The following is a 17,079-nucleotide window of genomic DNA, read 5'->3' on the forward strand; positions in this document are numbered from 1 at the left end:
GTTGCGAGCGAGGAGCCACTCGCAACGTGTACATCACACTACGCTAGACCAGCCCCCTACCGTGATGTCTTAAGGCGGTATTATTTCCAGGGTGTAGAAATGACAACACTTTACTTGTCGAGTAGTGCCATCACTTTCGCACGCTGGAAATAATGCTGCTATAAGACATGACGGCAATGACCCCCAGCAAGACGAGGTACACGACGTGCGGCAAGACGGAACAAACGGGACGGCGGATCGGCCCGGGTGCGGCTACTGAGTACTGGCTCACCTCGGCGAGATCCGCTTCCTTTCTGTCGCTTCTGATCCGCTGGATCCTCATCTTTATCACTTTGTCCCTTTTTTATCTTGTCATTTTTGTCTGGTGTTATATTTTCGTGACCGATTGTCGTTGTAACTATGTTCTGTTAAAGCTTTGAAGCGTTGACGATATCTAGCTTATCTATGCAAGTATTTTAGAATTTACATCGTCGTGCTACCTATGTAAATAATCGATTACTCGATCGTATATAACCTACACTAGATACTATAATCAGCACTATAACTGCGCTTGGCGCTTTTCTCTACACTTACTGATATTTTTTTATTGGTCCTATACTGTTAATGGTTCCCTAAGTTCTTCTAGCGTTGGGCCGAAATTAAATCGGTGGGGTGATAGAAAAAATAAAAATCTGAAAATAATTATAGGTAGAATTTTTTCACACACGCATCACTCGGGTATTACAAATGGTAACAAATAACAATAAATAACAAACAAACGGTGAAGTATAATTAGATAAACGTCTTAACTAAACTTAGATAGTCTTTAGTAAAATTTAACAAATTCGAACAGGTTCACACCTACATTCGTAAATAGAAACAGTTACTCTCTTACAAATAGAGTGGAAGATGTAGGAGCAATTAGTGCTACAGTATCACAGCAGATCAGCGGTTACCGACTCCTGCGCTTTGATCTAATAGTATGTAGGTAACAACAGTTTTACAACACAAACAGCAAATATCAGAAAAATAAATGAACTGTTTATTTATTATAAAAAGCTATTTAGACTTGCATTATAACATGGTGATGAAATTAGTGTTATGTTTAATTCCTTAATTATTATCTATATTAACAGATATTTTTCTGATACGGTAACATATACTGTAGTCTGTAATATATCAGAAAGATAAGCAGTAGAGATAGTTATTACACAGTTACGGTTAAATCTTATTCGATTACACAATATGAGTCTGTTAAAAGATTAATACAAGAGAAGGGAAGCGCAGGAGGTACCGAATGACGTCACTACAGTTCATGAGGGAACGTCTCGTCACAACACATATTATTAAGTAATATAATACACGATTAATTAAAGCCTGTATGAGTATTATACCGGGGTTTTCGGCAATTTCCGTCGGGTCGGCGACGACGGCGATTTGTCCGTTTCGGGCTCTGTGGATCAAACGAACTTGTTATTCTCAATGCCTCACTTTACTGTATTTTTCGTCAAAGGTCACAGGAACATATTTCATATTGAAATTAATCTTTAAACATACTATTACTAAAAAATCTAGCACACGTTAAGCTTCAGTTAATAAATATAAAAGTATTCCGATCATAATTCCAATATATGTACTTAAATTTCGAGTAAAATGGTTCCTTCACTTTGAAGATGCGATAGATACGTTAACTATCTTATAACTTTGTTAATGAACGTTCTAGAACTGTGATGGGAGCATATAGTCAATTAAAACAGTTTAGGCTAGTTGCTACGGCACTCTATTGGCAAAACGTATAGCTAGATCTAATCTAAGTACAAAGTAAGCCATTACTCCTAATCCTAATGATACTGATAAGCCTATAAAGAACTGATGAGCCTGTGATCAATTGAATGTTTTTCAAGAATTTCCTAGAACAGATTCTATTAGTTACTATTCTAAGAGAGCATATTAATTACATTACCATTACAATTCACAAATATTCAGAATGCAAAATATCAATCACAATTGTAACTGAGGATAAGAATATTGAATAGTAACCGTTAAATTAAATACTGAGTTAATACTGTTATTATTGCAATAATAAAGAAGTATGACTTACTATCAACATTATCTTTGAGATTAATTGCAAAAAGGATGACCAAAATTATAACTAGGCCCCCATAGAACCAACAGTCTCGCGATACAGTTGCTGAGCGAAGCAGCTCTGTCAGTGTGGACATAGCTTGGCTTTCCTTGAAAGAGCCGCATTCACACTGACCGAGCTGTTTCGCGGGGAAAGGACTTTGCGAGCCTGTTCGCTCTGTGAAAAATTACTTTTAATTTTATTTTCAAAGTGATTTGCAATATTGTCAAATTATATTAATTATTATTTTAAAATCATATTCTAAAACTTAGATGAATTGCAAAATGTATTGCCAAATGATATTTCTTGTGTACAATTTTATTGAATGTATTATGAAAATTATTTGTGTACAAATTAAATTATTAATTAAACAATTAAGTGTTAAAATCATTAATAAACATACCATATAACGCATGATGGTGCGGTTGCAGCGCGGCCGGTGCGGGCTCGTCCATCTGGTGCGCGGGCTCCACGAGCAGCTCGACCGTGTCCCCCCCGCGCTCTAGCACCGCGCATACTTCCTCGAAACTGCGCTCAGTTAGCGATACCCCGCACCATTCGAGGACCTGGATGAAGTTAAATAGGTTTTACTGGGTAGAATTAAATGAGAATTATAGGTCAATTTAATAATAATTAGAACCGTTCTAGGACAAAAACATTGTGAACTTATTGTCTTCCTCGAAACTGCGCTCTGTTAGCGATACCCTGCACCATTCAAGGACCTAGATGCGGTGAAATGTCTATGATAATAATAATAATATAATAATAAATATATATCATAAAATAATATAATATTGAAAAGGCAGACGTCCATAGTCCCCATAGACCCAATATACCAGTCCATCTAACACCCCCTTCCTTAACCCAGTTTTATTCATTTCCATTTTTCTGCAATAGTCCTACATTGACCGCGGACTGCCCAGGGCTGTATCTCTATAGTGCAGTCATGGGCAGGCTGCGGCTGGTGTCCCACAACACATTAAATTCTCTAAAGGGCCTCTGCGTGTTGGACCTGTGTCCCCACGTAAGCCTTCCAAAGGACCGGGTATCTTCCTTCTGGTGGTACCCGTGTATTATGGAGAGAGACATAAATAAACCGAAACACCGAAATTATTTATGGTGTATAACTTGGATATGGTATCAATTTAAATGATATGGTCGTTAGAATCAACAAGGGCTTACTTAAAAAAAATCCTTAAAATTAGTGCACTCCATAAAATTTAATCAATAAACATACAGGCGTTCTAAGTATCATTCACTTTATTTGGACCCCGTTGAAATAATGAGTTTTACAATAATGAGTAGGTATTGGAATTCTATACGACAGGGCGCCATAAATCATAAAATCCATTAAACTTATTTGTGTATTACTATTTATTATGTTTTTTTAGAAATGATGAATCATTGGTAGAATAGAATGATTGGTAGGTATTATCATTGCATTTGTGTACCTACTTCAATTAATTTTAAGTGTATTTGTATAATCGATGTTTCGGTAGAATTCTAAAACATTTCGATATTTTTTATTACTTAAATAAAACCTTTTCTACTTTACAAAACGTAATTATTTACTTTAACGGGAACATAATTAATTAGGTAAAAGATAAACTGAGAACTTTTAGTGAACTCTTAAATGAAAGCTTGTCCAGATAAATTGTTAGACAATTTTAAAATTATAAAGTTCGATGTTGCGGTCTCTAGCTTAAACAAAAATGACCCAGAAATAAATTATGAATATTCCACCCACGGCTTAGCTTAGCTTAGCCATACCATTTCCATCCCATATTTTACTCGCATGAAGTTTTGTTTAATATATTATGAAGTTTTGTTTATATATTTAAAAATATAATTAATATATTAAAAGAAACATATCAGGATCAGTAGCTGCGTTAAAGCGTAACATTAATCATAAAATGTATGTTTAATAAGTATGTAAAGGTACGGTATGATAAAGGAATTTTGTGTAAGATCGAGCAACCAAGCTGGTGGTTCGCCTGCTACTTTATTTATTTATTTAATTTAATTTAGACATACCAACAGAGTACACATGAAAATTATCACAATTAAAACTAAACAACTATCGAATATTATTATGATGTATACACCAATTACAGGTATGCACAAGAAAACTTATAATATAATTACGTTACTGTTGTTTTAAGTGCTTAAATAAATTTAATTACAAGAATAGAAAAAATAAACTAAAACTAGAAACTTTCCATGAACATATCCGCAGAGGTAGGCGTACGTCATTTGCTACTAAGGAAAAAGAAAAGAAACATTTATAACACAAATAATAAGTAGTTCATATATTAAATACCTTATCCCCCTGCTGCAGTCCCGCCAAGTCAGCGGGTCCGCCGGGCACGGTCCACACGATGACGGCCTCTCGTCGCCCGCTAGCGTCCGGCTTGCCGCCAACCACTCGCATGCCGAAACCTCGGGCTAGTTACCAATATTTAAGTCGAACATATTTTAGAAAAGTATAGGGAATATAAATTTATAAAGAATAGAAAAAATTCGATCACGAGGCGGGACTTGAACCCGCATCCTTCGCGCCATTCCGGGGCGGATGCCTAACCAACTCAGCCACTCGTGACCCGCCTGAGCAATCGAATTTATTCTATCCTTTCAGTTTTATGTGTCTTAAGGGACACACCGCGCGCCATCTATTGAGATGATTTAACAACCATTTCAACCAATATGAAGCACTTTTCAGTGAATACAATATTGTAACGATGGAACACGACCTTTTCTTGAATTTATATTTTTTGGTTTTTATGGCATTCAAATGCTTTATAAATATAAATTTATAAAGAATAGAAAAAATTCGATCACGAGGCGGGACTTGAACCCGCATCCTTCGCGCCATTCCGGGGCGGATGCCCATGCGGAATATCCGCATGGGCATCCGCCCCGGAATGGCGCGAAGGATGCGGGTTCAAGTCCCGCCTCGTGATCGAATTTTTTCTATTCTTTATAAATTTATATTTATAAAGCATTTGAATGCCATAAAAACCAAAAAATATAAATTCAAGTATAGGGAATACTTTTCTTAATTATAATGGGACATATTGTATGGAAATAAAAACAACACATTTAATAAATTCCCCGCTAAGGCTCTATCGCATCGCACATTAGGAAAAGATAAATTCTCGTAATAATACATACCTAACTGATATATATTTGAGCATTGTTTAGAGAAAAATAATGCGTTACATTGCAAGCAAATGTTGCGGGAAGCAAATTTACTTAAAATTATTAAAGTGTAAATACGATATTTTTTTCGAAAAAAATGAAATTGCATTGGCTATATTCAAAATAATATATCTTTGATAGTGGTGAAATCACGTTTAAAACTCCATTATACAAAGATAGGTAAATAAAGGTCAAAAGAATATAAAGCGTGATAAAATAAGCGTGATAAAATAAGCTAAGCGTGATAAAATAAGTTTAATTGACATTCATCAGTGTGTTTAATTTGCTCCCGTTTATTTCATCAATTTAACTATTTAAAAGTGTAGTTTAAGTCTTGAACAGTGTCATAATCGTCAGTAACTATATAAACGAACTATTAGTGAACAATTTAATATCCAGTGTACAGTGTAAATACAAAATAAAAGTATAAAACTATTATAAAACATTAATGTGAGACAGACTTCGAAGTGTTAAGACTGTTTACGATAAAAACGCGTAAGCGACGCTGATTCCCTGGCGCTTACGACCTTTCTGCCGAGGCTATAAATCAGAACATCAGGACGGCAAGTACAGAATAATTATATTGCTTTGAATCTACTTATACCACTAAACGTACTCATATCGTGCATAGCTTGAAGCGCTACTTTGTCAAATTTTGGACTTGATTCATAATCGCTTTGTCATGTCTACAATAATTAATTGTGCCGGTTGCATGAGCGCTTTTAAAAGCCGAGATGGCCTACAATGCTTTAAGTGCAATCTTTGGTTTGATCTTCTTTGCGCAAATATAACTGAAAGGCGTTTCAAATCAATGCATGCTAAAACTAAGAGTTCGTGGATATGCCCTGGATGTTTAATCAAAGAACCTAAGGTGGATAACACGAATACGCCGGTCCGTGCGGCAAGACTGCCTTCCCCATCTGGGGATTGCGCGTTTCTTGGTCAAGAATTGCAACACGTTCCGGCTGATACAGACAACAACACTTTATTAACCGATTTAAAAAGCAGTTCATTGAGAGAAATTATTAGGCAAGAAATAAGTCAGGCTCTTAGAGAATCGGTTAAGTCCCTATTCAGCGAACAGTTTAATAGAATCAATAACCTAATAGCCGATTTTCAGCAATCACTTACATTCTACAGCGGACAATACGATGAAATTAAATCAACACTTGAAGAAAAATGTATTATAATAAATAAATTGGAAAAAGATAACGCTTCTCTCATGAACTCATTGAAGGATTTGAGAAGAGATTTAAATTCAATGGAACAACATGCACGGTCTAATAATGTTGAATTGCATTGTGTGCCAGAACATCGCTCAGAAAATTTAATTAATACAGTTCTCCAACTCAGCAAGGTCATTAAATGCGACATAAAAGATACCGACATAATGTATTGCTCCAGAATCGCTAAAATTAATACAAAAAGTAACAGGCCACGATCTGTACTCGTCAAATTTAGCAGCCCTCGGATTCGTGACACCTTTCTTGCAGCTAGCCAGCAGTATAATAAGAACAACAAAAAGAACAAATTGAACTCTGCTGACCTTGGTATTGCATCAGATACACCTTCACCTATTTATGTTATTGAGCATTTATCACCGACTAACAAAATAATTCATGCTGCCGCTAGATTCAGAGCAAAAGAAATTAACTACAAATTTGTATGGGTGCGAGGTGGTAGAATATTTATGAAAAAGGACGAGGTATCTGAGACTATTGTCATAGGAAGCCTGGAAAAATTGAAGTCGGTATCCTAATTGCGTAATAATACTATGTTTATCTATTGCACAAGTTTTATTGTTATAATTTTTATTTTCGATTCTATAAAAATTTATTACCAGAATACAAGAGGTTTACGTAGTAATTTGGTTAATGTACGTCAGCATGTACAGAGTTCAGACTATGATGTCTATGTCTTAACTGAGACGTGGCTGCACGGTGTGATTTTTGACAATGAAATCTTCGATAACACATTCACTGTATATCGTCGCGATCGTGAATCCTCCAATATCAGTAATCATAAGAAATTGGGAGGCGGAGTCCTCATTGCAGTTTCTAATAAAATTCCACGATAATTTCACAATATTGTATGTACTGCGAAATAGAGTTATAAAATATTAAGACCATATTTTATTAAATGGAAATACATTTAAGAATATGCGACACATTCAAGAGTTTTTCTTAAACTTTTGCATGTCGAGTTATTCTTATTCGTTTTAAAGTGCCATTCTTATGCCCGGTTCCTATATTTGAAAAACGATCCGTTTTAGTTACGAATAGTAGTATAATTAACCAAGCGTAAGCGAAAATCGTTCCTATAAAAAACGTCTCGTCAAGCAACTTACCGACGGCTTCCTACTGACGGATGGGAGGGTTATTATTAACGAACGGTAAGCATATTGTATGGAGAAGACAGTTTATCGCGTTCCTATAAATATTTTTAACGTCATTATGCTGTCAAAGTTACTATTCGTATAGCATTTTGTTTACCCGTCGATTTCGGGCGGTTAAATTCTTACTATTTCATTGTTTCCGCTTCAATATCGAAATGTGGAGTTCAGATAGTGATAGAGAAGTGTTTAATATTATATCGAATTTCGGAAGAAGATAGTGGGCGTGAAAGAGTATAGGTATATTATAGAGAAGGAGTGGATTTTTTTGCGACCCTGGATTCTCACGAATTTCAATTGAGATTTCGACTTCTTGAAATTTATCCAGACGTACGAATAAAAGGAGCCAGGTTAGTTTAATGGAGGCATTAATATTATACCAAACATGTCTAACCTTATTACATACCTAATTTATGTTGTCATTTCAGGAATCATGGGGTATCTCCATAACATCAATTACTGTTGACGCTGAGTTTCTATGCTTTAGGCACAATATCGATATCAGTGGTAGACCTATTTCCCTTGGTCACGGCATCACGCGTGAACGGGTGGACCGATTTCGATAATTATTTTTTTATAATATTCCTTGAAGTACGAGGATGGTTATTATGGAAAGAAAACATAAACATGTACCAAGGGCGAAGCCGGGGCGGACCACTAGTATATATATATATGTCTATGTTTGCAATGTAGAAATCAATTTTTTAAACATTGTATTGTAAATAATAAAAAATAAATAAAAGTACATAATAAAATGGAATAAAAGCTTTATTTCTTTATTACAGTTTAATTTTACATAATAATATGTAACTACATAATATATGCCAAAGAACTGTCCTGTGATTCTTACGCGACAACCCTCCATTGATTATCATCTTCTATATATTATATTCCTTAACGCTGTAATAGGCTCTCTGAACTAAATACATTTTTTACATAAGATTTACATTTAGCACTAACAAATTCTTTTTCTACCGTGTGTCTAGATATTATATTGCTTAATAATATACAAAAATTAATTAGTTATTGTGTGTTCAGTATTTCAATTATTGTGTGTTCAGTATTTCAATTATTTCTTCATAATATTTGTCCATCATCCTTATTATGTTTGAATTTTTTGGCTGAAAATAAAAAGTTTTCCTGGTATTTGACCACTTTTTGCATTAAATGTGTTGGTCAACGAAGACCAACATTCATCCTTTAATTTATTCGTAGAAGCATTAGTCTCCTTACTGGTTATAATTGAGCAACCTCGTCTTTACTCATAGCCTTCTTCGATTTCTGTAACAGAAATACCTATGTTTGACTTAAGAGTGTCCGAAGCAAAAAGTAAGCGGCAGACGATTTTAAAGAAGAAATATAAAGGCGTACTTACCGGCGTAATATCCATTTTTAATAAATATATAAATAGTCGTCGTTGTATTGTTATTCTTTAATTATAAAACTTGACAATGAATCAACAATGAATGACAATAATTTGACAACTGACAAGCAATGCACGCGTGCGCGAGAAAAACGTTCCGTTTTTGCTTTCTGTGTAACGCATTAGGTTGTTTAGAAGGAAAATTATCACGCAGATGTCTACAAATATATAGTTCTTTAGTATTAGTTCTTTATTAATAAGAAACTTTATTCTTAAAGTTTATAATTCGGCTGTATATTTAACTTATTTTGTCCTGAATTTTGTGTAATTTTAATTTCAATTTGGCTTATAACGAAACGCACATCTGTGAGTGAAGAGGGCTCGGTATTTTTATGACCAACGGATGTCCGTCGACAGCACGTCAAGAAATAAAATTGTGGAACGGTATTAACGACTCGTAGTTAGTTATAGAAAAACGGATAGTAGCTTTGATACTATGACGATCCGTTGAATATAGGAACCGGGCATTAGTGAAGCACCAATTAAACGAGCTTCGATGCTTTGCCAAGTCACACTCGGACGCGGTAAATTCTCTTTTCAATTAACATTAAAGTCCTGGATACGGAAAAAGAACAAATATCGTATGAAAAGGGGTTTTAGGTCGCTGTAAAAAGGACAGAGGTAATTTCAAATGAGTGGAAGTACATTATTAATGTTACTAAATTGTATCGTCGGTAATTATATCATGTTACAATCTTACAATTGAAATTGAAATTCTTATTTTCAAATGAGTAGAAATCAACAAATGGTTAATCTGTATTTTATATATTTATTTAACAATATTTTACTTACATCTATGTCCCTTATCATTAGGATCCCGTCGCAAAGTGACTCTCCGTGGCGTACGGTCATCAACATCATGTATTACAATCTTTATCGCCTCCGCATCCACTGACATTTGTCGAGCGGCTGCTGCAGCGGCTGCAGCGCTTGCGGACGCTGCTGCCGCTTCGCTTTGTTCGGACGTTCGGGACGCTAAAGCGGCCATAGCGCTTAAAGCGCCCGTTCGTTGTTGGAGCGCTGCTATATCGGGCCTAGAGCGGTAGTTAGAAAATATACTTAATTCAATCAGTGATTTATGAAAAGAGTTTAACGAAACTATGGAAACGGTTATAAATGTTTTCTATAAATAAAAAAATGTCTGTGTCGGTAACGTCTGTGTCAATAACGCCTGCGTCTGTGTCGATAACGTCTGTATCGGTAACGTCTGTGTCGCTAATTTATGTGTTGGTAAAGACAATAACGTCTATGTCAGTAATGTATGTGTCGGTACTGTCTGTGTTGCTAACATAACTGTTGGTAGCACCAGGATCCCGTAGCCACTACGTCTACTGCTGATACTCTATTACTGTATATTATTACTGTATATTAGGCTATAATGTGTTTAAAGCTTACAGTTGGCTTCCCCGTCGCCGTATAGGCCGCTCCTCATCCACACTGAGGCCGCTGATTTGCGGCGCGGTGTCGGTAACGTCTGTGTCGGGGCGGTACGAGCCCCGCCGAGAGCCAGCCGCTACAACGTCTACTGCTGATGCTCTGGGTATGTAATGAGGAATATAATAAAGATATTGGACAAAGAACAATCAAAATACAAAAAGAAACAGTGTTAATTTTTTTTTAATAATATTTTTAAACAAATACGAAAAGAAAAGTAATTATAGTAGAGCCATTTTAATAGGCAACATTTGACACTAGGAGTAATAGTGTTCTGTGATTTGACAGTTCAACAATATTCAACAACGTAGCCTAGTAACGACGACATAGAATAACATGATACTTCGTTTTGTTAGAACAGCACATTTGCTTAACTTTTTAGGGTTCCGTAGCCAAAATGGCAAAAACGGAACCCTTATAGTTTCGTCATGTCCGTCTGTCCGTCTGTCCGTCTGTCACAGCCGATTTACTCGGAAACTATAAGTACTACAGTGATGAAATTTGATGGGAATATGTGTTGTATGAACCGCTACAAAAATATGACACTAAATAGTAAAAAAAAGAATTGGGGGTGGGGCCCCCCATACATGTAACTGAGGGATGAAATTTTTTTTTTCGATGTACATACCCGTGTGGGGTATCAATGGAAAGGTCTTTTAAAATGATATAAAGTTTTCTAAAAACATTTTTCTTAAAGTGAACGGTTTTTGAGATATCAGCTCTCAAAGTCGTAAAAAGTATGTCCCCCCCCCTCTATTTTTATAACTACGGGGTATAAAATTCTAAAAAAAATAGAGGTGATGCATGCTAATTAACTCTTTCAACGATTTTTGGTTTGATCAAAGTATCTCTTATAGTTTTTGAGATAGGTTGATTTAACTGTAATTTATTATATTTGCTGCTACGGAACCCTTTGTGCGCGAGCCCGACTCGCACTTGGCCGGTTTTTTCAATTACGATTACATATTTATAATAATAATGACCGATACAAGTAATTTTAAGATTTCATTTTACTGATAAACCATCCTAAACATAATAAACAATTTCTGAATTGAAGAACTGACGTCGCTACAATTTTGTGTCAATAAACCTTTTTTCTATTTAAATACTAGAGACGTTACTCTAAAAATCGAAGTCTGACATCTAGAATCTAATGCATTGATTACATTGTGAATAAAAATCATCATAAATTAATAAATTCGATTGACAAATGTTTCAAATCCGTATCGATTAATACACTTTAATCGATGTTTTTAAGCAGGTTACCTCTCTTCGAAGATAAAATTGATAGACGTCAAATGTTGCCTATTAAATTGGCTCGACTATAATTGGACAGATTTTAATGTTTATTTAATTCAATTTAAAAATAGAAAATTGAACTTTTGAAAATAGATCGTAGCAAAAAAAAAAAACAATTGATTCGTTGATAGAGGAACTAAAACAGCAATGAATAAAAAATATGAAATAAATCCAATATAATAACTTACTATGTGAAAATCGAACTCAAATGCGAACAGACATTATTTAAAATTTATATATCCGAAACCATAATTTTCCAACTTTTCCAAATTTACAAGTGTCCCAGAGACCATTTTTCAGATTGACAGGGGAAGAGACAGTTAAAAGAGCTGTCAATTAGCTGTGAATTATCGTACTTATGCTTTACAGGTAGCACGTTATAAAATGTTTATGTAGCAGGTAATTCACCATTAAAAGCTCTTCCGTGTTCACTTGAAAGTAGAGCAAGACCCTCCAATTTTATGACCGTCCTGAATTTAAGTCGTTAACTTTATTTACAGAAAATGTTAGCGTTATCGAAAAATCTTTTTCCTTATCTTTCGTATAGCATCTTCTAGCTTTATCGATATCTCATAATTAGGGCGGAACGTTTGCTTACGGAGTTCGCTTTTGATATAAAGAAACATTTCGCTACTTTGAGTTCTTATCTTAAAGCTACTAGGGCCAGATGAAATGGAATTTATAGGAAAGCAAAATATTTGATATACATTTAGTATATTGTGATACTTTAGCAGTTTAAATATGTATAAAGAAACTGTCACTTCTGCCAATCTTTAAGATGAAGAGGTCCAGATTGTGAATATCCTCCATTGTTTACCACTTCATATCTATAGTGATAATGTAAACAGGGATAGACATTTTAATACACTGTAACTTTGTAACAGCTTTAGCTGTTCTACATAATAGTTAATAACATACGCATCGAATAGTTTGAATATCGATAGTTTATCCTGAAAGTAATTAATGCAACTAATAAAAAGTAGTTAATGCACAAATTCAACAGATAATTTAATAATTATTTTCCATTTCTGACAGATAACAAAAATCGAACATATCCAGCCGAGTATAACTATATTATATGTGTGCTTATGCAACCTTGTGTGTGTGTGTCCTTATTCAAAATTGTGTGTGTCCTCATTCAAACTTGTGTGTGTGTGTGTGTGTGTAATTATTTAAACTTGTGTGTGTCCCGTTTCGACATACCTGCGCGACATAGGCGGCGGCGCGGCCAACACCGGCTGGTGCGCCTTCTGCTCCTCGTCACACGAGTGCTGGCGGGGCGCGCGCACGGAGCGGCGCCGCGGCGATACCGTGCTCGGCCGCCGCGACTCCACCATGGGGGTGCTGCTGCCGCCGCCCTTTAACTGCCGCCACGGGCAGCGTGGTTAAACGTGGATATTCGTTTATATTATTGATACACACCTAATTCTTTTTTAGGGTTTTGTATGTAGCTAAGATAAGAGACGATGATACTACATACAGTAAACGCATACAATAATAAATTAATAATACACATTAGGCTTCAAATTAATTATTTCCTTACCTTCCATCTTGAGAAAGGCACAATATTGTAGATGATAAATAAAATAATTAAAAATAGATTTTGTGATTGAAAGTTTATAATAAATTAACTCTTATAAAACTAAATATTTACTCAGGGAATTTCGCAAATTTATAATTATTATTCATTAAAGCTAGATTCACGCTGGAAGTATTTAATAATCGGTTAATTACTTTGAACCAGATAGCTATTATTTACATCAATTAATTTCAGTATTTACGTGTTATACAATCTCTCTGTATAACAGCGGAAATTTCGTTCAAATATTAGATAACGAAGTTTATAATAACTTAATGTTGAAATAATAAATTGAATATTACAGTAACATTGCGAACACAAAAATGAGTCAATAGTTGTTTCTGTAGTTCAGCTAAGAGCTGCAATTAATTAAGTGACACTAACATCAAACAAGAAGTCCCGAGTGTCTGTTCTTTTTCAATAAAACACTAAAACAAAGTGATCAAGTGATTGCAGCTGTGTGAACAATGAATAATGGAAAAACAATTGAGCGAGGATCCCGTCCGCGTCGCTCGGGACAAAAACTGCAATTGGAAGACGTACGACACTTTTACATTTTTCTTATTCTCATCTTACGGGCAAAGATTTCATATCTTTTAATGAAAATTTTCTGATAGAAATATTTTCATTGAGAATTCTACAAATTAAATTAGACTGTCATATCATATTCGCACCCAATTATTTTACCATTTTCAAAATTGTTATTACCTACTCTACTAACATTGCTTTTTAAAATATAAAAAATATGTACATACCATGTACATACCTTTATATGAGTGAATTTATAAAATATGTCATCTAATAAACAAAATGTTCAAATATAAATATAAAAATATATGAATTTTTGCTGTACTCTAGATATACATATTTTTAATCCCCATGACTTCATAAATATATGGCGTCGGAGGTGGTGCAAGCCCGTCGCAATAACGGCTCTATAGCTACGGACCTAGTAAACATTACCTTTTCCAATTCCTTCAGGGAAGCGGGAGATACATCGGAATGTCGCCTCAGTTCTGGTGACCGAGGCGGTGCAAGCCCACTGCTACTACCACCACTACCGAGCCGTGCTTCTGAGTGTCGCCGCTGTAAAGCTTCTAGTACGGGCACGTCTAGAAGAGAATCCGTGCTGTCTTGTGCTGCGGGCGGTAATCGAGGACCGGCTTTGCGACGGCATACTGAACAACGCCATGAACTCTGTTGTGACGAAGTTTGTAGTGTTTATTTAGTGAAAACATGTTTACTAAAGATTTGTGTTCAAAGTAGGTAGATTCTGCGATCAAACAAATAAACAACTTTTTGTACCCGGTTACTGAATAGAAAATTTATTTTCTGCGGAATTATTACCTATGTCCTATACTATACTTATAAAACCATTTATCGGGCAATATTCTGTAGTAATATGCATTATAATAACGTTATGACTATCAACCAAACAGCTACATTAATCAATTTAAAAACAAACGACCTAAATAATAAACTTACTGCTTCATCATCGCCAGCCGGCTTGGAGTAAGAAGAGCAGTCCTCACACACCCTGTGCTGGCAGCCATTGCATATGTGGAATACTTCGCCTGGCTTCAAGGCTTTCAGGCACACTCGACACGCGCCGGCTCGCGAAGGAGCTTTGCCGGCCTCGCTAAATATTTATAGTCATTGTTCATGTGCACTTTTGCATTATATGTTCTTATTTGTATACAAAAATTAGAAATGTAGAAGAATTTGTAAACTAGTAATACGTGAAACGTACTCATAATTTTATGAATCCACAATGAATATATTGCAATATAAGTGTTCTAGAAAAATGCGGTTTCTTATAATTAACTATCGTTTGTATTAATTGGGATTTGCATCAAAGATAGAACCGATTTTATTTGAAGAAAATAAAAATGTGATGCTGTGGATAAAGTTAGCGAAGCTATTTCCGCGAAACTCTTAAAGTAATAAAAGTTATTAGTAAAGGAAATTATTTTCTTCGATAGAAGTTACAATTTAATAAAGGATTGCAAATGGAAATCATTTATAATTCCGTTCACTTATACCGTTCATTTGTTACGTCTAAAATAAAAGTTTACGAAAGTTTAAATTACGTTCATCACAACGAAAAAGTATTGTTTATTTATTATTCTGTTTTTGTTCTGTAAAGGTTTAGAAACTAAAATTACCTACTTTCTTTTTCGTAAAAATTACTTCTTCTTCAAAACAAAAAGGTACCTAAAATAATGTACAAGGTATGGTGTGCTGTGCTCATACAAATATAATTGTATCACAATGACTCAGCAGTTATTGAATTAATAGCGACCATAAGTTTTGCGACAACTTTATTGACGTTTGTACAATTCAATTAATCAAGTCGATAACAAAATGGCATAGTTGTTAGCCCATTGTTCGAACTGAAATATTAATTGTGTTACATAATGATTTTAAATCAAATTGAAATTTCAATAGGCGTTGCAGACACAGAACACATGTTCCAGATATGAATAATGGAATGAAAGGACTAGTTGGTATGCTAGATGTATTTGTCAATGCTAATAAAAAACCATTGGTATAAATAACTGCGTTAAAAACAACCGACTTCAAACTTGCACTTGCAAAATTTACAAATACCTACAGACAAAAATGCTCATAAAATAAAAACTACTGGGCCTATCCGAATAAAATTTTTATGGGACCAATTCGACACCATCCCGCATCGAACAAAAAAAGAATCACGTAAATCGGTTCAGAAACCTCGGAGTAATCGGTGTACATACATAAAAAAAAAAAAAAAATATACCGGCCGAATTGATAACCTCCTCCTTTTTTTGAAGTCGGTTAATGAATGCTACATACTGACGCTATTAATGCAAATTATTATAGACTCAAATTGCAGTTGGAGACTAATAACTTGCAGCATCATAATGCTTTCGAGTTAATATAGAGGATTATGAAACTTACCGTTCAGTCTTAGCGGGTTGTGGGGGAGGTGGCTGGGCAGGCGGTGGAGTCGGCGCCGGTTCTACAGTCTCCGTTACAACAGTGCGAGGTCCCAATTTCGTTACTAAAATAAAAGATTATTTTAAACAATGCATGATTTATGTGATTTGAGAACAAATCGTGTGATGCCTACATTAATTTATCATATGAATGTGAGGTCATGTATTCGTATGACTGCTTTTTACCCAGTCAAATGGCTTGAACTGAAAATGTATTCTTTCATAGAAGGCTACTTTTCAAAATTTTCTTATAAGTTAAAAAAATAAAACGCCATTATTATTTTTAAGCTACATACTATTATGTACTTACATAAAAACTACATGATATACGTATTTGTATTTATCGTTGCATATTGAATATTAAGAGAATTTACTAACGAACATTATTCATGTAGTTGTGCTAGTATTACACTGAAACTTTATACGCAACTAAGTATTTGAATACAATCGCCGGAAAATGTTGAAGTTATATGGAATAGAGTAAATTCAAATATGTTGAGAGACAACTCAGCCACTCCATTTCTGGAATCCACTAACAATGAATGCGTGCCAGCGCCCCTGGGAGGCTCTCAACGATATTTCGCTCGAATATTGAGAAACGTTCATAAATTCCTCACTGAGCTCCCATCAAATACTCTACGTTTTTGCCTAACGTTTATATTATATACGCCA

At 34.9% G+C, this 17,079-nt stretch overlaps 1 protein-coding gene across 1 annotated transcript in view; it reads right to left on the minus strand.

Moving 5' to 3' along the window:
* The window catches only part of LOC123694183 (regulating synaptic membrane exocytosis protein 2), a 102,215-nt gene that overhangs the window by 7,865 nt on the left and 77,271 nt on the right, over positions 1-17,079 (minus strand). The window contains exons 5-13 of the mRNA XM_045639530.1: positions 16,370-16,472; positions 14,915-15,068; positions 14,393-14,626; positions 13,054-13,214; positions 10,513-10,653; positions 9,910-10,151; positions 4,425-4,549; positions 2,508-2,670; positions 1,374-1,432 (exon numbers count right to left, since the gene is read on the minus strand). Coding sequence (XP_045495486.1) covers positions 1,374-1,432; positions 2,508-2,670; positions 4,425-4,549; positions 9,910-10,151; positions 10,513-10,653; positions 13,054-13,214; positions 14,393-14,626; positions 14,915-15,068; positions 16,370-16,472 — 1,382 coding nt within the window. The remainder of the gene's footprint in view (positions 1-1,373; positions 1,433-2,507; positions 2,671-4,424; positions 4,550-9,909; positions 10,152-10,512; positions 10,654-13,053; positions 13,215-14,392; positions 14,627-14,914; positions 15,069-16,369; positions 16,473-17,079) is intronic.

Source organism: Colias croceus, chromosome 9, assembly GCF_905220415.1.
Source record: "Colias croceus chromosome 9, ilColCroc2.1".
NCBI lineage: Eukaryota > Metazoa > Arthropoda > Insecta > Lepidoptera > Pieridae > Colias > Colias croceus.